This window comes from Geospiza fortis, unplaced genomic scaffold (genome assembly GCF_000277835.1).
Source record: "Geospiza fortis unplaced genomic scaffold, GeoFor_1.0 scaffold244, whole genome shotgun sequence".
Taxonomy (NCBI): Eukaryota; Metazoa; Chordata; class Aves; order Passeriformes; family Thraupidae; genus Geospiza; species Geospiza fortis.
In genome coordinates, this window is record NW_005054370.1 from 2350180 (window position 1) to 2369269 (window position 19090).

Genomic DNA, 19090 nt, shown 5'->3' on the forward strand with positions numbered 1-19090 from the left:
ACCTCATCGGGGAGCACACCGACTACAACGATGGCTTCGTGCTGCCCATGGTAAGGGCCGTGCTCTGCCGCCCGGCCCCGGGCTCTCGCCGTGTCACCCTTCCGGGTGCTCCGGACAGCCCCCGGGGGTCCTCGGCCACCGCCTTCCCACCCCCGTCCCGGGATGTCCCCTCCAGGAGAGCCCACCCAGGACCCTGAGGGATCCTCGGGATCCCCTGCCCAGAGCGCGGCGTTCGGAGCCGGACCTGCTGCAGCCCCCCCTGCAGACCAGCTCCTCGCTGCTTCACGGGGACGAGATTCTCTTCCCAACACCTCTCCGAGAGGCTGAAGCCTTTTTTCTGCAGCCCTGACAAACAACTTCCCGTTCCCAGAGAGCGATGTTTTGGGGGCAGAGATGGTTCAGAACAGCAGGAGCTTCCTGCTCCTTCCGAGCCGCTTTGGCTCAGCAGCGAAGTCCCCACTCAGCCCTAAATCAAACCTACAGATCATTAATTACTGTGAGGCCGAGGAGCGTGGGAGCAGGTCAGCTGAATTCCCTGACAGACAAGGAAACTTCCCGAAGCCTCCCCCATTCTTGGCGTGGTTACCACCCCCCGGAGCCCAACAAGCAGCACCCGGCGCTGAGCTGGGGGTCAGGCACAACGTTTGGTGGGAAGACTGACCCAGTGGGTCAGTAAATAAGCAGGAATTTTAATTCTGTGCCAAGCCAGAGTGTGCAGTGGGGGCTCTGGGGGGCTAAAGAGAACACTTGGATGGCTCCAGCTGCAGGCTGAAGCAGCCACAGCTGTCACCTGCCACCCGTGGGGATGCTCCAAGGGGTGCTGCGGGGTCTGAGCCCACCTTCCCCACCCCCAGGCCCTGCATCTGGGGACGGTGCTGGTGGGAGCCCCCACGCAGGACGAGACCATCTCCATCATCACCACCTCGGCAGAGGCAGATGAGCCCCACAAGGTGCAGTTCCCGGCTCCCACTGCCAGCAGCCCCCTGAGCCCGGGGCAGCCCCAGTGGGCCAACTACGTCAAGGGCGTCATCCAGCACTACCGGGGTAAGGCCGGGCTGAGGGGTGGGGCAGAGCCCCCCTTGCAGGGCACTGCTGTTCAGATACAGCTTTGGGAGTGCTCCAGGGGCTCTTCTGGTGTCTGTGTAATCCTGCAGCTCTGCCAGGACCAGGCTCCAGCAAACTCAATCTCAGCTCCAAAGGTTCCTGTGCTTGGGGGCTGCAGGGTCACACTCTGCTGTGGGTCACCCTGTGTTCTGAAATGTTGCACAGGGGCTCCTTGTGCCATTCCCCGTGAGCTGTGGGGCACACACAGCCCTGCAGGGGCTCATGGCCCCCCTCCTCCCTTCTGTTCCTGCAGGTGGTCCCGTGCCAGGCTTCAGCGCTGTCATGGCCAGTGACGTCCCCCTGGGCGGGGGCCTCTCCAGCTCGGCTTCTCTGGAGGTGGCCACCTACACCTTCCTGCAGCAGCTCTGCCCTGGTAAGGCAGCAGCCTGCCCTGGGCCCTGCAATCTGCTTCCAGGTGGGAGCTGGGATGAGTGGGATGCCTTTAGCTAGATCCCACAGCCCTTGGGAAAATGCTGCTGTGAGTGGGTAACAACTCCCCAGCTGGCACTGCCCTGCCTGTGTGGCTCCCTTGGCTCATCCAGCCTGACCTGCCCAGACCTCTAAAATCCATGGCCAGGGGGATGAGAGGAAGTTCCCTTGGGAGCATCCTCTCCCCACCCTAATGGCCCCAAAAATCAAGATACCTGAAATACCAGTGTCAGTTATCACGTCCAGCTGGATCTGGGGTCCAGGCTGGCATAGAGGCCATGCAGTGGTGCAGGAGCAAGGACCTGCAGCTGCAGAACCCCATTCCATGAGAAAACAGCCCTTTACCTCCATGTTTGCTTCCCCTGCTCCCAGGCAAGGGACAAAGTTGCAGGAGCTGCTAACCTGTGTGTCTCTGCTGTGGCGCAGACGATGGGGATTTGTCAGCCAAGGCGCTGGCGTGCCAGAAGGCGGAGCACACGTTTGCTGGGATGCCCTGTGGGATCATGGACCAGTTCATCTCCGTGATGGGCCAGGAGGGCCACGCCCTGCTCATCGACTGCAGGTCAGGGTCAGGGCTCGCTGTGCTGTGCCCGCCTCCTTGAGCAGCTGGGGCTGAGCTGGCCCTGTGGCCATGAACTAAAGGCAGGAGTGCAGGGAGAGGTTAACCCTTGAACCCAGCCCAAAACCTCGACATGGGGGTGGGGCAGCCTGCACTTTTATTCCTCCTGGTCTTGATTCCTCCTCCTGCAACCTTTCTGCTACTTGCTTGCGTTGTCTTTTCCACGGTCCTTGGGGTTTATTATGACACTAATATTTGGGAGGGAGTGAAGTGCTGGAGTGAAATCCCAAACCACCTGGACTTTGCCTCTGTAGTTCAGGATCTGCCTGCCACGTGGCCTCACTCCCTCAGGTGTCTGAGAGCCGGGGCGGGCAGGGGGCGGGCACACGGCTGAGCTGTCCCTGCAGGTCCCTGGAGACCGTGCTGGTGCCGCTGAGCGATGCCAGCCTGGCCGTGCTCATCACCAACTCCAACGTGCGGCACACGCTGACGGGCAGCGAGTACCCCACGCGCCGGCGGCAGTGCGAGGAGGCAGCGGCGACTCTGGGCAAGCCCAGCCTCAGGGATGCCACCATGGCCGAGCTGCAAGGTGGGGACAGCCCTCCCCTCATCTCTGGTCACTCCTTGGGGCATCAAGAGCTTGGTGCCCCGTGGGCTGAGACCTGGGCAGGCGGGAGGGCGCGCACCCTGTGATGGGATGTGCTGCGGGCAGGGGAGCTTTGGCACAGGATGGCTGCAGCCCTGCAGCATCCTGCCGGCTCTGAGGCTTTGCTGCAGGGACACAAATGTCCCTGCAGAGGCCAGGAGCCGCCTGGGGGATGAGGTGTTCCGGCGGGCCAGGCACGTCATCGGCGAGATAGCGCGGACAGAGGAGGCAGCGCAGGCGCTGCAGAACAAGGACTACAGCACCTTCGGGAAGCTGATGGTGGAGAGCCACAACTCCCTCAGGTGAGGGTGACCGAGGATGCTGACAGCCCTTCCAGGCAGGGCTGGGCCAGGGTCTGCAGCGCCCAGCAATGCTGCCGTGGCAGTGATTGCACAAAGTGGGGCTGTCAGGGGTGCAGTGGTTGTGCCCAGGGTGCAGGACAGGGCAGAGCATGGCTCTCCTCTCTCCAGGGATGACTATGAAGTGAGCTGCCCCGAGCTGGACCAGCTGGTGGCAGCAGCCCTGGAAGTCGATGGGGTTTATGGCAGCAGGATGACCGGGGGAGGCTTTGGAGGCTGCACGGTGACACTGCTGGAGGCTGGGGCTGCAGACAAAGCCAAGAAGCACATCCAGGTACGTGGCAGAAAGGCCCCAGGAGACTGAGTGAAAGATCCCAAGGGACCTCTCAGGGGCACAGCACAGGGATGCTGTTGAACTGTCACTCCTGAGCCATTTGGGTCCATCCATGGCCCTGAGGCTGTTGATGCCACTGAGCTCCTGCAGGCAGTTCAGTACCGTGCCAGTCACAGAGCCCTGCCCCAGGACCTCTTTGCATTGAGAAAGGGAGTGAAAAGGTGCTGGGGGAGCTTCAGGAAGGCTAAATCCATCCACAGAAAAGTGACCTGAGCTGAGCCTGGGTTCTCCTGAGCTGAGCACTGGCAGTTACAGCCTGGGACAGAGCTTAGTGCCATCACCAGTGTTCCCTAACTCAGCACCTTGGTGTGCTCAGGTAGCTGGAAATTCCAGCAGAATGGGGGTATCAGGACATGGGGCCTGTGAACAAGGCAGAACATCATTTTGCTGCTCTATGAGATCATGGTGCACCCTGAAAATAGCTGGGGGAGGGGGAAAGAAGGGGCAGAGGTGGGAGAGAGGAAACATGACCAGGAGTTGCAGTTCAGTGAAGAGTGGAGGTGGAGTGAGTGTGGAACTGACCAGCAGGGCCTTTCCCCCCAGCTCTGGCAGCCCCCAGCCTCAACTGCTCCTCTTGTTTTTCAGGAGAAATACAGTGGCAAAGCCACCTTCTACCTCACCAAGCCCTCGGCAGGGGCAAAGGCTCTGCCCATGTAGAGGAGTGACCACCTCCCCTGGGACCCTTGGGCTGGCATTGCCTCCCTCCCCAAGGGGATCAGTTTGTCCATCTGCATCACTTGCCTAATAAAAGCAAAGCATTTGCACAGTTGTTCTGTGCCTGTGTGGGCCAAAAGCACCTGGGACTGCTCCTCAGAGGATACTGGTTTAACTCCAGTTTGCACTGGTGTAAGGAGCCAGTAGCAGAGCTGCAGTCACAGGAGGGGATGGCAGTGCAGGAGCTGCAGGCACTGATACCTGGCAGAAATTCCTGCTTGGGAATCTCCCTCTGGCCCCTGCCCTGCCTCTGCTGCAGATGGAGGATTGCAGGGGGGGAGGGATTTTTTATTTTACTTAAAAAAAAAAAATCAACAATAAAGAGGCAGAATATAGAGAAAATATTTATTGAGTGCAAGAGGAAGCCATCTGATCAAAGACCTGCTCTAGATCTATCTTGGAAAGGCTGAAACAGCACCAATTCCAACAACCAGATAAATTAAAAAAGACAGGCCTGGGTTAGTGCATGTGCATGGGGAAGGCCTGATTCCCTGGAGAGCAGATGATGGGCCAGGCTCTGCTCTTGGAGAACAGGATCATCTTTGGTTAAAATGCTTGGGAAACTCCCTGTTTAGGCAGTTCTCAGTGTCTGACCCTGGGGCACAAATCCCAAAGGGTCACAGAGTCCTTGAGCAGGAGGAGAGAAAATCCCAACCCCAGGCACAAAGGGAGCAGGGAGGGAGGCAGCCTCAGGCCACTGGCACTTGCTCAGGAGAAATAAGTGCTGCTTGAAGGCACAGTAAAACCTCAGGGTTGGTGAAGGATCCCTGGAGCCAAGTTCAAAACTGACCCAGCTCCATCTGCAGTCATAGAGATTCCTGTGGACTTAATTCACCCACATCCATCTTTGGCTGAAAGGTGTACAGCCCTTCCCCCAGTGAAATAAAAAGCCTGAAGAGGAGAAGGAGCTGTTGGTGGTGAGCTCTTCTTCAGAGTCCAAAAGAAAAAAGGAAGTAAAAAAAGAAATAAAGAAAACCAGAGAAAAAGCCAAGTTTCATTGTGAGATCAAAGCAGGCTGGTGATGCTGCCAGGGGCCCAGGCAGCTGCTGCTTTGGTTGGAAGCTCTAACCCAGAGAGTGGCAGCTGCTGCTGCAGGCAGGCTCCTCTCCTGCTCCCCTGCAGCTGGAACACACCAGGGAAAGCTTGCACTGCTTGTTTTCCCTGGCAGAGGGCAGGGAGCCTCCAGGGATCCTGCCCAGCACTGGGACATCAAACCCAGCAGGGTCTCAGCTCAGCCCAGCCCTGTGTCAGGGGAGCTGAAGCTGAGGCTGAAGAAAGGAGTCTCAGACTTGTTCAGGACAGTGGGAGTGCCTGTTGTTCCCAGGCCTGCTCTTCTTTTGTGTTTACTGATGGAGCACAGGTCCCTTTATGGACCTTTCTGCTGGGCAAAAAGTATTCAAAAGGTACCCAACACCTTCTGCCCTGAAATCTCACTCTGTCCACACCAGCTGTGTGAGGAATCCCAGCACAGTTCCCATCCCTCACCTCCAGGAAGCTCCCAGCCCTTCAGTGTCCAAGTGCTCCAGGTGGGAGATGTTCTGCAGTGGGTGGATCTGGGCCCTTGCAGCCTTCTACTGCAGCCTCTGGTGCTGAAGGAGAAAAAGTCCAAAGCAGAGCCCACCAGCCTCATCACAGGGTTCAAGTGGCCTTTGGATCAAGCCCTTGGCTCATTTCTTCCTGTTTTTCATGTTTCCCAGCATATTTATATATATACTATGAAAACTGTACAATGTTGTATGCAAAAAAAAAAAAAAAGCATCTGAGGCCATCAAGTAATGCAACACAAATGAAAGGTTAGTCTTTGCTATCGTGGTACCAAATGTCAGCAGCAAAGGACAGACACAAATAGGTGCAATAAGAAAGCACAGGTTACCCCAAACCCTACCTTGCAGCTCTCATAAAACCCCCATGCTGAACAAAACAACTCCAGTGAACAGGTGAGTCACCAGAGAGCCTGGAGCAAAAATGGAAATGGTGACCCTCTACAAATCATGGTTTTGACATCTGAGATCTTCTCAAAACCGTGGACCTGACAATAAAATCATTCCATTCCATTCACCTGGGGGGGAGCTGAAGCCATGGAGACACCCCAGTTTCTGCCCTGGAGGATGAGCTTACCCACCCAGCTGTGCCAGAGCTCTGAGTGTGCTGGGCTCCAAAGGAGAAGTGCAGAGCCTGGAGTGCCACAGAGGTCTGTGCCCACAGGAGGAGCTGCCCAGGCACCACCTGGGTGAAGCACCTTTGGGTTGTTCCATAAAATCCTGGCACTGATCCCAGAAGTCCTGCTGATGCTCGGCCTGCCCGGGCTCAGGCCTCGTAGAACTGCCTCTCCACCTGCTGGCTGAGGGTCCCGCTGGCCATCACCGTGTGGCTCACAAACTCCTGGGTCAGCGTGCTGCTGGAGCTCTCCACGTGCTGGGTGGTCACCAGCATCCCGTCTGCAAGGGAAGGCACCACGGGTGGGGTCACAGGGAACAGGGTCTGCTCTGCCCTACAACTCCAGGCAGGAGTTTTCCACCACAGAAAGTGGCATTTAGGGACCTCTCCACACCAAGTTATCACAGACATACTTTATGAAAAATCCTTTCGTTAGGATCTTTTCTCCTGAGAAGCTGAGAAGCCTCAGAAATGAAATGTAAAAAATTATTATCTGCTGCTGTGGAATGCAACAGGTGCATCTTTGATTGGTCTCATGTGGTTGTTTTTAATTAATGGCCAATCACAGTCCAGCTGTCTTGGACTCTCTGGTCAGTCACAAGATTTTATTATCATTTGTCCTTTCTATTCCTTGCTAGCCTTCTGATGAAATCCTTTCTTCTATTCTTTTAGTATAGTTTTAATGTATAATTTTTTTTAATATAATATATATATCATAAAATAATAAATCAGTCTTCTGGAACATGGAGTCAAGATTCTCATCTCTTCCCTCGTCCTGAGACCCCTGTGAACACTGAACACCAAGTGACCCAGTGCTTTGCTATGTCAGTCAAGGGGATGGGTCTCCTGACAGCTCCCAAACTCTCTCTGTTGCAGCACGAACCCATGAGCTCAAGTGGGATAACACGGGAAAACTACATTGATGGGAATAAAGATGTTTGTCCCACTGCTCTGTTTCTGTCTGCTCTGAAGAGACTGAACCTTGCAGGAAGAGCTGTGATTTGGTCCCTAGTGATAGTGCTGGAGGACTCTCAAATACAGCATTCCCTCCAGGACTGGGCAGCACGTGTGGAAATGACTGCAGCTCTCCCTGGGGCAAAGCAGGGCTGACCCTCTTCAATCCCACCCGATGGACCTTCCTCCCCTGCCTTTGGCACTTGAGATAAAAGCAGCCTCAGGCCTTTGGACAAGCAGAATTACCCTTTGTTTTCTGAGGGTTGCAAAGCAACAATGAGCCCCTACCTGTGAAGTGGGGATCCAGAGAGGAGTGGCTGATGCTGGTTTTGGTGGTGTAGTCAGTGGGGAATTTGTAAACTTCTCTCATGTACTGCTGTCCTCCAAACTGGGAGAAAGCACCTGGGGAGAAGGAAAAGGGACAAGTCAGTCAAGAAATAACAAAGAGCTTCTAACTCCTCAACACTGCTCAGTGAGCACCAGCAAGCTCAGGAATCTTCCCTTGCTGATATCAGAGCCAGGGTCAGGAGGAACTGGGAGGACTGGGAAGGTCTCACACTGGTCAGTAAGAAGCTGCCTCCAGGTATTTGTACAAGCAGGCAGAAGTTTCACCACAAGTTAAACACTGGCAGGTGCTCCCTCATTCAATGCACCAGGACTGGGACAGCACTCGCCAGGCACAGCACTGCCCTCATGGAAAACTGTCTCCATGGAGCATGGAGTCACCACCAGAGCTGGAAAGTGACTGCAGGAGTTGTGTCCCCTGCTCTGAGAGGTTTCTCTTTTCACTCCACAAAGACAAGGGTACTGTACCTCTGTCCTGAGATTCAATGGTGATGAGGCCTTCTCTCTCTGGCCCGAAGCCTTGGGTGGTGTTGGCTTGCACTTTGAACTTGTATGGGACATTCTCACTCAGGTGGGGCACAGTCAGGGTGGTTTCCAGGTTGTCTCCTTCGACATAGATTGTCCTGGGCTCCCCTAACCCAGAGACACAGAGTGGTGAAGACAGACCAGAGTGATGGTTCCTCCAAACACACAACGCCTCAACCCTGCTGCCTCGGCTGTCCCTGAGCCTTACAACCCACAGGCTGCAGGGCTGCACCCACTTCTGCTGAGGGTTAAAACAACCCCACTTCACTACAGTGGGGAACCTCAACAACCAACCTCCTTGGGGTTTTGGCTGAGGTCCTTCCTTTTCCCACCACATTTGTTAGCCCAGACAGTGCAATGGCACAAAGTGTGAGGAGCCACCAGCTCCCAGGCCTGGAATCAGCCTCATGCCCCCACTTTGTCTGCACACAACTCTTTTACTGGTCCCAGCCAAAATGCAGCAGATTGCTGCCTTAGCTGGAGGTACCCGGTGCTCTACACAAGGGAGCTGTGCTGACGCTGTACCTCCTCCATGCAGCATCTCACAGGTGATCCTGTAGCCCAGGATGGGCCCGTTGGGCTCGCGGGGCCTCTCCCAGCTGAGGTGCAGAGAATCCGGGCTGAGGGCAGTGAAAACCAGGGGTCCAGGGGCACAGGGGGTGCTCAGGGTGAAGGGGGTACCTGCCAGGACACAGGGGATGTGTCAGAATCACAGAAAAGGCAGCCTGGGAGGGATCTGCACAGAGCATTTATGGAATGAGCTGGAAAGGCTCAGCTTCCTGGACAACGAGTGAATGTGTGGGGAAGAAGGTCCTGCTCCAAACTGAGAGGAAGGAAAGGAGAGGTGAGGATGTGTCAGGACCCAGGGCATCCCTCTGGCTGTCCTGAGCAGCCAAGACCCCTGCCAGGGGGGTTAGAAGCCCTGGCACAGAGCCCAACATGCCTGTGGTTTTGATTGTGACCCGTGGAGCAAATTACCAATCTTATATGAAGATCAGCAAGCCACAACACTTTAGGTAGAATAATAGTGAAGTTATCATGGGGTGGAAAAGCAGATTTTGGGGTTTTTGGTATGGGGGTTCAGGAGGCAAGATGAAGGGAACTGGGTGTGTCCAGCCTTTCTCCTTCTTCTTCTTGGCCTCCATCTTCTGCTATGATGTTGGCACTTACAGATTGGTTTAGAGTAGAAGCTCACTGTCTAACATAGGTGATAGGTATTGGAAAGTAATTGTAAACATTGTACAGGTAGTTTTTAGTATAAAGACATAACACTGCCCCGGGGGCAGGCAGAGTGCCTGGAACTGTCCTGCTGGACGGACCTCAGCTGAACAGGAGAAAGAATTTTATAGATAAGGAACCTTGAGACTGAGAACTGAAGAGCCCTGACTCCTTCTTCAAGTACCGGGCTGGGAAAAGAGACTTTCGAACTCTTCTCGGGGTCACTCTGACCAGCTAGAGACCCCGACAAGGATGTGTCAAAGAGGAGAGAAAACAGCCAGGCCAGCACTGCAGAGAGCAGCACAGCCACCAGTGCCACCCTCCTGTCCCGGCAGCTCACCTGGCACGGGGCTGAGCGGGCTCTGCGGGTCCACCTGGGACTCGATGGTGATGACTCCCTCCCTCTCGGGGCCCCAGCCCTCCTCGCTCTGCGCCTTCACCTTGAAGATGTAGGAGTGGTTGGGCAGCAGGTCCTCCACCACCACCGAGTTCTGGCTGGGGTTGGGGATGGTGATCCTGTGCACCTCTCCTGGGACACACAGGGAAGAGATGTCAACACCATGTCAGAGGCACAAAGACAGAGCTGCAACTTTCACCTAAACTCTGTCTCAAACAAGCTGCCTGCAAAAGCCATCCAGGGTCCTTCCCCAACCACCTGCATCACATCTTGCCACCAACAATGGGTAGTGCAGGATGAGATGTCTCTCCAAAAAAGGCTTGTGACAAACATCTCTCCAAAAAAGGCTTGGGACAAACAGCTTCCTGAAAACTCAAGGAGTTTCAGACAGAAGAACTATATTTTCACTAATACTGCCCTGAGATTCATATAAAAATAAGATATTTTCATTTCAATCCTTCTTCCAAGTCCCATGTGTTGAAAAAAATGGATGTAAGATGTTTGGGCTGATGGAGAGAATCAGTCAAAAGGGTTTTTTTTTTTGGAGGAGAGATGATTCTACAAGCAACTCCAGGACTTGCCCTCCCTCTAGGAGAAACAGGGAATGGAAGCTGTGAGATAGCTGCAACATTTCCTCACACACACACAAAAAAAAAAAGGCTACACAAGAAGCAGATTTAAGACCCTGAATCCCAGAATGGTTGAGGCTGGAAGGCACCTCTGGAGATCATCTGGTCCAGTCCCCCTGGCTCGCAGCAGGGTCATGCAGAGCCAGAAGCCCCAGAGCAGCCTCTCCAGCACCCAGCCCTCCCCCCCAGCCCCAGGGGCTGCCACTGACCTCCGCTCAGGAGCTGGTACTGCACGCTGTAGCCCTGCACCTCCTTGTCGCAGCGTGGCTCCTGCCAGCTCACCTTCAGCGACGTGGGGCCCAGGGCAGAGAACACCAGGCGGGTGGGGGTGTCAGGGATGCCCAGGGGCTTCCTGGAGTCTGAGGCACAAAGGGAACATCAGGCTGGAGGCTTTGGGGATGGGGGCTGATGGGGAGGCGGGGGGATGGCACAGGCAAACATGGGACGGTCCCGATGGTTTGGGGAGGACGTGGTGAGATGTCTTCTCTGCAAGCTGACCTGTCATGAGGGGGGACTGGCTGGCTCTGCACAGCCACAGGGATGTCCCACAGCCTCAGGGTGCCAAGCTTGGGTGGGACAAGTTAATGTAAGCAACATGCCCCTGTGGCAGAGAGCCCAGAGAAGGGGCCTGGTGCTGGCTGTGACCTTCCTCACCCCTGAGCACCCTGTCCAGTCTGGCAGAAGCTTTGCAGACTTCATCAGGTGTAGGTCAATTAAGACTGGCCCTAATCTACAGCTAGATCAGCCCTCCAGACCCTTTTCATGAGGCCTGGGACCATGTCTGGATGCTCCTCAGCTCATCCCACTGGGACACAAGGCTCACAGAGAGCACAGCAGCCTCCCAGGTGACACTCAGGGACTGAAGCCCCTCATTGACAAGGAACTTGCAGAGGGACATCTCACAAGGAGCACATGTTCTCCCCAGGAGCTCTCCAAAGGCCTGTGGAGTAAGACTGAGAACAAGAAGCTCGTTAGGAATGAAGAGAATGGGGACAATGGGGTGATCAGAGCACGGTGGCAGAGGTGGTGGTGAATGTTAATCAGTCCAGGTGGGCTGAAACCTGCAATTCACCTGCAAATGGAAAGGCGATGTGATGGAGGTGCAGGCTGCGTCAGAAGGAAGATCAGCACAGCACACAGCAAGCCATGGAGAGGAGGTTTGTGGTGAGCAGTGGATGGCAGCAGCTCATGGATGGACGGTGGCTGGGCTGTTATGGGATGTGTGGCTGGGAGGAAACACTGCACAAGCTGTACCTATGAACTTGCACATCCCTGTGGACCCATCAGTCATGATTATAGAGTCCCGACAGCCAATGCTGGGGTAGTAACCCTTCACCTTTGCCCTGCTCCTGAAACCCACGTCCCGGGGCCGGAGTGTCCTCCCAGCATCTTCATGGATGGGAGGGAGGAGTGTCCCTGGGTAATCTACAGAAATGGTGCAAGAAGAAAGAGAAAAACACCATTGGAGATTTCAGAGCAGGTTCAGCCCAGGCTCCTGCACAGGTGACTTTTTAAGGCTCAGGTTTGAAGAATCTTTAAGCCATTTTCTGTGAGCACCAGCTGATTGACACATGTGGAGCTGAAAGGCAACCACACTGCTGGATAGAGTGAGGAGAGGAGACGTGCTCTCCCTGGAGTGCCACACGGTGTGAGGATGAGGATGGAGCTCCCTTCCCTGAGCACCATGCCTGTGAGGGGAGGGACCCCTTTCCAAACTGGTCTGGAAGCAGAGAGGCCTTAGCAAAGCACCAAGACACCAGTGGTGGGGACATGACCTCCTAGACCTGCAGGTCATAGGCCACCTTAGCTGTGAGCACAGTCCTCACCCCACGAGGACTTTAGGGTGCAGGTCCAAAGACAGTCATGGGGATGGAAGGGAAGGGCAGGTCCCACCCCTGTGGTACTCACCGTGCCCCATCAGCATCGTGGAGTAGTCTCTTGTCAGCGAGGAGCTGCCCATCACCCTGTGCTCCTGGTGCATGTGGGAGCTCAGCTGGTGGTAACTGGTGTTGGCTGTCCTGGTCAGGGTGCCACTGCCACTGCCGGGGAAGGAGAAGTCCACCCGGCCATTCATCAAGTGCTCTGTGGAGGAGGGCACACCGTGAGGAACATGGATAAAGCTGCTGCTTCACTTTCCACGGGGAGGAAGCAGGAAACATCATGGTTCCCCCCCTGGCTTGGCTGAATCCCAGGTTCAGCCACTCTGGAAGGTGATTCTGGAATGCTACATCTAGAACAAGCCACAACACCCAACACGAGATGCAGAAACAAAGCGATAAACAAAGACTTCTCCCCACACCAGACACACCCATGGTGCCCAAGGTAACTCCAGACCTCGGCCCTGCTGGGGCACTGCCTTGTGGTTCTCGCCACATTCTCTCACATCTCCCTTAGAAGCAAGCATTGGTTTATAATTTTGGACTTTAAAAGAAGGTAGAAGAAGGAAAGTGGCTCTTTATGGAGGAGGTTTCTCCAAATCTCATCCTGGATCCCATCTCAGCTGGATCTGAAAAGCAAACTCCGCTCTGTTGTTCTGGTCCTTGACAAACAAATCCCCATCCCCTCCCAGCAGGCCAGGAGAGATCAGCCACCTACGAGAGAGTGATTTCTGTTTAACAGTCCAGCAGACCTGCCCCAGAAGCTCAGGGCACTTAATTACTGTGAAGAGCTGCCTTGGAGGTGGCACTTAGCAGGTATCATCTGAGTTTGCTCCTGCCTCGAAGATCCAGCCTTTGGTAGAAGCAACTTGCTAGCAGGCTCCCAAGTCCGTGCCGAGATGGGGGTTACCTTGACACCCGTGTGAGCAGACACACCAGGACAAGGTTCTGGAGCAGATCACACCAACACGAGGGTGGGCACACAGGGGGAGGCAGGGGGCACAGACCCCTCCTCGGGCCCCTCGGCTCAAAGCAGGACGAGACAGGACACTCAGTGCTGTAGGAGCCGTCCTTCACCTGCTTGGGGCCGGGGCGTCCCGCTCCTCCTCACAGTGCCAGGAGCCACAGCGCTGTCCTCCTCGGGGAGGAGCCCCTCGGTGTCCGAGGAGAGGCGGCTGCTGCCTGAGAGGCGGGGAATGGTTTCGGGTGGCAGCCTCCAGGTGATGCGGCGAAGGTCCAGGTCTTCCCCCAGCAACGGCACAAATTTCCACCTGGAGCCTTTTGGGACAAGGCAAGCACTGGTGTTGGCATGGGCTGCAGGAGTCAGGGTGGGCCACCCACCACCTCCGTGCTGCTTGCTGGGGACAGGAAGGGACAAGCAGCAGTGGGGATGATGCCTGTTCACAGCCCGTGTTCCAGGTGTGAGCTGAGGAGCTCAGGTGGTGCAGCCATCTGGTAGTTGGAGAGTGGTGGGAGGTGACATGCAGGGGGCTCCTCAACCCCCGGGCTGTTTTTCAGCCCTGTGACCCTCATGACAAAAGGTGAGAGGCAAAGTCCCACCACACGCCTGTCCCTGCATGAAGAGTCTGCAACAATTGTCCTCTGCTCAGGAGAGGTTTCATCACTCCTTGATGTGCACTCAGGGTGGTCGGACTCCTGATGTTCCCATCACCTTGAAAAGACCAGGGACTCATTCTTGGGTCCCAGGCCCTGGAGAACCCTCCAAGAGAAGATCCTAGACACATCTCATCATTTCACCCATGGCTCATGTCCCAGCACAAGACCAGGGAGTCAGCCTCATTCAGAAAGTGAAGGGATGGAGGAAGAGAGGCCAGTGCCTTCCCAGCACTGCTGCATTCCCTCCTGTTGGCTTGGCCTAGACCCTGAGCATCCAGGGGACTCAGAGGTTGTGCCTTTGCTGGTGCTTGTTTGCTGATGTCTCACGGTCCAGCCAAATGGCAACCCAAAGGGAAGATGAGCAGGGAGGGCCATGAAAAGCTCCTCTCCCACCCCACACTGAGATTTCTCTTTGCCCCATGGCTACGACAAGGAGGCACTGGCCTTATTTACACTGTGACCAGCCAAGTGTTCCCATGGATACAGCTACTGAGCCTTGCAAAGGCTGATTTCCACCATCTCCATAACTTGGATCTTCCCATCCCTGAGAGATGGAAAGGAGCAGTGAAGCTCATTGCTGAAAGCTGCTGTTAAGGAAAATGAATGTTAGAAATGACCTTTTCAAGCTCAGAGACACGAACCTGAATCATCAGAGACACTGGGCCTCTTGCTGCCGGCTGGAGAGCGGAGCACGTCTGTGCTGTACATCAGGTAGCTGTCATAGTCCTCACCTCCCTCCGCATCAATGATGGGGACATCAGGGATGATGGGGACTGCAGGAGAGGTGGAAAGGGCCGTTAGACAAGCAGCAAAAAACCAGACAAGCAGCAAAAAACCGTACAATGCTCAGGCTGGCCCTCAGCATTCCCAGGATGGCTGGAGCAGCAGAGCAAACAGGAGGTGGGGAAGCAGTTGGGTGTCGCAGACATCTTTTATGAAAAATCCTTTCTTTAGGATTGTTCCTCTTGAGAAGCTGAGAGGCCTCAGGAACAAAATGTAAACATTGATTATCTGCTGCTGTGGAATGCAACAGGAAGATCTTTGATTGGTCCATGTTAGTTGTTTCTAATTGACGGCCAATCATAGCCCAGCTGGCTCAGACAGAGAGTCCAAGACGAAGCCTTTGTTATCATTCTTTCCTATTCTATTCTTAGCTAGCCTTCTGATAAAATCCTTTCTTCTATTCTTTTAGTATAGTTTTAATGTAATATATATATCATAAAATAATAAATCAAGCCTTCTGAAACATGGAGCCAGATCCTCGTCTCTTCCCTCATCCTGAGACCCCTGTGAACACCGTCACAGTTGGGGTGATGGGGAGCTCTCCCCAGCACTGCTGCTGCCCCTGTGGCCCCTGCCCAGGCTGGCACTCACTGGACATGGGGCGCTTGGGCTGCGTGGCGAGGTTGATGGTGGCTTCTCTCTGTGGCCCCCAGCCCGCGCCGTTCCTGGCCTTCACCATGTAGCGGTAGGGCTGCGACTCGCGCAGGTTCTCGATCAGCACCACGCGCTTCTTGGGGTCTTCCACCAGCACCTTCTTCAGGGGCCCAATGGGCACTGCAAGGCACGAGCATGTCACCCACCAGGCACAGAGGACCCCACAACATCCCACATTTTGGTGTCAGGATACAGCCTGGCTCTGGGAAAAAGTGCAGCAGCTCTTTGGGGTGCTCACAACCAGCAGCATCACCTCAGGGTAATTCCCAAACCCAGTGCTGAAGTCAACCTACAGGAGAAGTCTTCTATTGCTGGTGTGTCACAAATAACTCCTTCCTGGCACCCCACTCCTTCATCTAGACCTTTGAACTAAGTTTATTGGATAAAAAACAATGTAAAACACTATGTAAGTGAACAGGAACAGAGATTTTTGGCATTTGCAGAGTTAAATCCTGACTGGTGGTTTTTCTGTGCTCTGTCCATCAAGAAGTGACCCATCCAAACCCCAGTTCTCAAAAGAAACATGCTGGAGCTGTTCTGGCTGTGCTGCTGCTGTTTGGGACCAGCCCAGCCTGCAGGAAGTCTCCTCCAGCCCCTCAGCCTAGCTGGACTGTCCCATCCAAAAACGAGCTCTTACCATTGTCCTCATTGACGGGGCCATAGCTGACTTCATAGGCTGTGATCACCCCGTTGGTCTCTGCAGGCTCACCCCAGCTCAGCTGGGTCACGGTGGAAGACACGACGTTGAAAGCCAAGCGCCCGGGCTCGCTGGGCACTGGGAAGGCAAAACCAAAGGGTGCCCATGACTGTGAGTCAGGAACCCAGAGTTTCTTCAAGGAGGTATTTTCTCCCGGACTGGTTGTGGGGGGGGAGGGGCCGATTGAATTTATCCTCCTACTAGAGCCCCTCTGGGGACTCTCTCTCTCTCTCCCAAAATTTTGCTCTAAACCAAGACACCCCAGATCACAGCTGGGCTGAGGTGGGAGACACTCAGTGCTTGGCCCTGAGAGCACCAGAAGCTCAGGGCTGGAGCCCTGCCCCCAGTGCTGGGGGCATGTCAGGACCCAGGGCATCCCTCTGGCTGTCCTGAGCAGCCAAGACCCCTGCCAGGGGGCTCAGACACCCTGGCACAGAGCCCAACATGCCTGTGGTTTTGATTGTGACCCGTGGAGCAAATTACCAATCTTATATGAAGATCAGCAAGCCACAACAGTTTAGGTAGAATAATAGTGAAGTTATCATGGGGTGGAAAAGCAGATTTTGGGGTTTTTGGTATGGGGACTCAGGAGGCAAGATGAAGGGAACTGGGTGTGTCCAGCCTTTCTCCTTCTTCTTAGCCTCCATCTTCTGCTGTGATGTTGGCACTTACAGATTGGTCTAGAGTAGAAGCTCCCTGTCTAACATGGGTGATAGGTATTGGGAAGTAATTGTAAACATTGTACATGTAGTTTTTAGTATAAAGACATAACACTGCCCTGGGGGCAGGCAGAGTGCCTGGAACTGTCCTGCTGGACGGACCTCGGCAGGGCAGGAGAAAACTTTTTACAGATAAGGAACCTTGAGACTGAGAAATGAAGAGCCCTGACTCCTTCTTCAAGCGCCGGGCTGGGAAAAGAGACTTTCGAACTCTTCTCAGAGTCACTCTGATAAGCTAGAGATCCCGACAGGTGCAGAGGGACAAACCTGCTCCCACATGGAGGGCAGGAAGGTGTGGGGTCACTCACCCTCTTCCCCAGTTCTGGGGGCAGAGGGACAAACCTGCTCCCACATGGAGGGCAGGAAGGTGTGGGGTCACTCACCCTCCTCCAGCGTGCGGCAGCGGATGATGTCTGAGTAAGTCCCTTCTCCCACGGTGTTGTAGGCACAGACTTGCATCTCATAGTCAGAGAAGGGGTAAAGGTTGGTGAGCTCTGCTGATGGGGTTTTGACATCAATGAGATGGGCTTCTGACTCAGGGTCTCCCTGCATCCAGTATTTCACCTGGCAAAGCAAGTGCAAGCCATGATTCCTTCAGAACCTCACGTGATGGGTGAGAAATTCCTTGTCTCTTACTAAATCAGCTCTGGGAGTGGTGGTGTGCCATTCCTCTGAAATGGGAGGCCAGGACAGTCTGGACACTTCATGACAACTGATGGAACTGGAGATGAACCCACCAGGAATCTTTCTTGCATATCCCTTATCCACCAGCAATGGTCCCTTAAGGGTGGAGGGGACCAGAAGGGGTGAACTTGCTCCCTCCTTTGTATGTGCACTTGGACCCCTTCAGTACAAATGTCTGTGTGAAACACCTGCAGGAGGGGACCCACACTCTTCCCTGGGATCCACTCACCCCTTACCTTGTACCCCAGGGGTTTTCCTGGTGGAGGAAACCAGTTGAAGCTGATTTCCCTGGAGCTGAGGGCACGGGCATCAGGATTCAGTGGTGCACTCAGGCGGCCTTTGGGGGACTGGGGGACCTGGGCCAGGCCAGTCATCGAGGGGACACCATCCACCAGCTCTGCAGACAAGAAAGTTTACATCAGTGCCAGTCCTCCCCTTTGAGTGAAAAAGAAGGAAGCGTGCCTCTCTCAGCACTGCCCTGCCATGCTGTGATAAATACATTATTTATGTTATTGACCCACTTGATGACAGTTTTGCTTGTCCAGCCACAGGAACCACCACGCACCATTCATGGCAAATCCTATCTCTCCCTTATCTTTATGGCTTTTCATTTAATTTCCCAAGGAAAAGGAATTAAGAATCTACTCTATTTCCTTTACCGAGGGAAACGATCCATCTCGTCCCCACCCACTGACTATTCCCACTCGTGCCTCTAGAGGGGGACCCAAATCTACCAGCTGGAGCTGGAGGGGATTCGCTGCGGCTTTTTGGGCGAGGATGGAGCTCCGTGCACCGCATCGGGGTGGGCTGGTCTGGGGAGGAGGTCCCGCAGCCCCCGCAGCCACTGCCCGGCTGCAGCCCCTACCTGGGTCAGCAATGGTCACCGTGGTCTGGGGGTAGCGACCAATCTTGGCGCCGTACTTGGGGTGGAGGAGGTCGATAGCAAATTGCTTGAGCTGGCAGCTGTTGAGGAGGGTGTCTATCTCTGTCAGCTCCAGCAAGGGCACCTGCACCTCCTTTCGGGTCTCCCCAGGCTGGAACACCAGCTCACCCTCCGTGAAGAGGTAGTCCTGGAGGAGAAGCAAGAGGTGTGGTCAGGGTGAGGCTGGATGGGGCTCTGAGCAACCTGGTCTCGTGGGAGGTGCCCCTGCCCATGGCAGGGGTGGGAACGAGATGGTCTAAGGTCCCTTCCAACCCAAACTGTTCTAGGATTCTATGATTACAGCCTGCAGTATCCATGAGGAGATTCCCAAAGAGCTTCCCCTCATCCCCCAGTCAATCCTCATTTGCCTCCCAGTGCCCGCAGCTCCGGGGGCAGCTGGTACCCTCTGCCTCAGGCACAGACATCCTCTCAGGTCCTCCCTCCCCAGTGGAGCAAGGGATGGAGAAGAAAGTTTTCCCTTGAGCTGACCTCAAGCCTTGGGTCCCCCCATCCCAGCCATGTGCTGATAACTCCTTTTCTGCACCCCCAGGGCTGGCCTTTTCCCAGCCCTCCGTTCCCCCTCCCTCCTGCCTGCCAAGGCCAGGAGCTCCGCCCTTACCCTGCCGTTCTTGGCGGTGAGATCCCGGGTCCTGTAGGTGACCTGGGATTTCCCGTTGTCTATGATCTCCCTGAGGACAGGGATCTTGGCCAGCTTGTCAAAGCGGCTGTGGGAATAGGCTGGCTGCAGGAACGTGATGAGGCTGCTG

General features: G+C 55.0%; 2 protein-coding genes across 2 annotated transcripts in view; one reads left to right on the forward strand and one right to left on the reverse strand.

The window, feature by feature from the left end:
• Positions 1-2: 2 nt before the first annotated feature.
• GALK1 (galactokinase 1) lies at positions 3-4267 on the forward strand (the record flags this gene model as incomplete). Its single annotated transcript, XM_005424617.2, has 8 exons — positions 3-50; positions 855-1044; positions 1358-1477; positions 1960-2095; positions 2500-2681; positions 2890-3040; positions 3209-3371; positions 4017-4267. Coding segments are annotated over 8 exons (1062 nt in total), but the record flags the coding sequence as incomplete, so codon positions are not given.
• A 1582-nt stretch (positions 4268-5849) lies between these two features.
• ITGB4 (integrin subunit beta 4) overlaps positions 5850-19090 on the reverse strand; it is a 32861-nt gene continuing 19620 nt past the window's right edge. Inside the window, 15 exon segments of the mRNA XM_031059917.1 lie at positions 5850-6583; positions 7545-7658; positions 8070-8234; positions 8652-8807; positions 9685-9873; positions 10580-10729; positions 11625-11795; positions 12279-12452; positions 14506-14637; positions 15239-15421; positions 15939-16076; positions 17101-17281; positions 17638-17798; positions 18267-18471; positions 18943-19084. Coding sequence (XP_030915777.1) covers positions 6453-6583; positions 7545-7658; positions 8070-8234; positions 8652-8807; positions 9685-9873; positions 10580-10729; positions 11625-11795; positions 12279-12452; positions 14506-14637; positions 15239-15421; positions 15939-16076; positions 17101-17281; positions 17638-17798; positions 18267-18471; positions 18943-19084 — 2392 coding nt within the window. The 3' untranslated portion in view covers positions 5850-6452.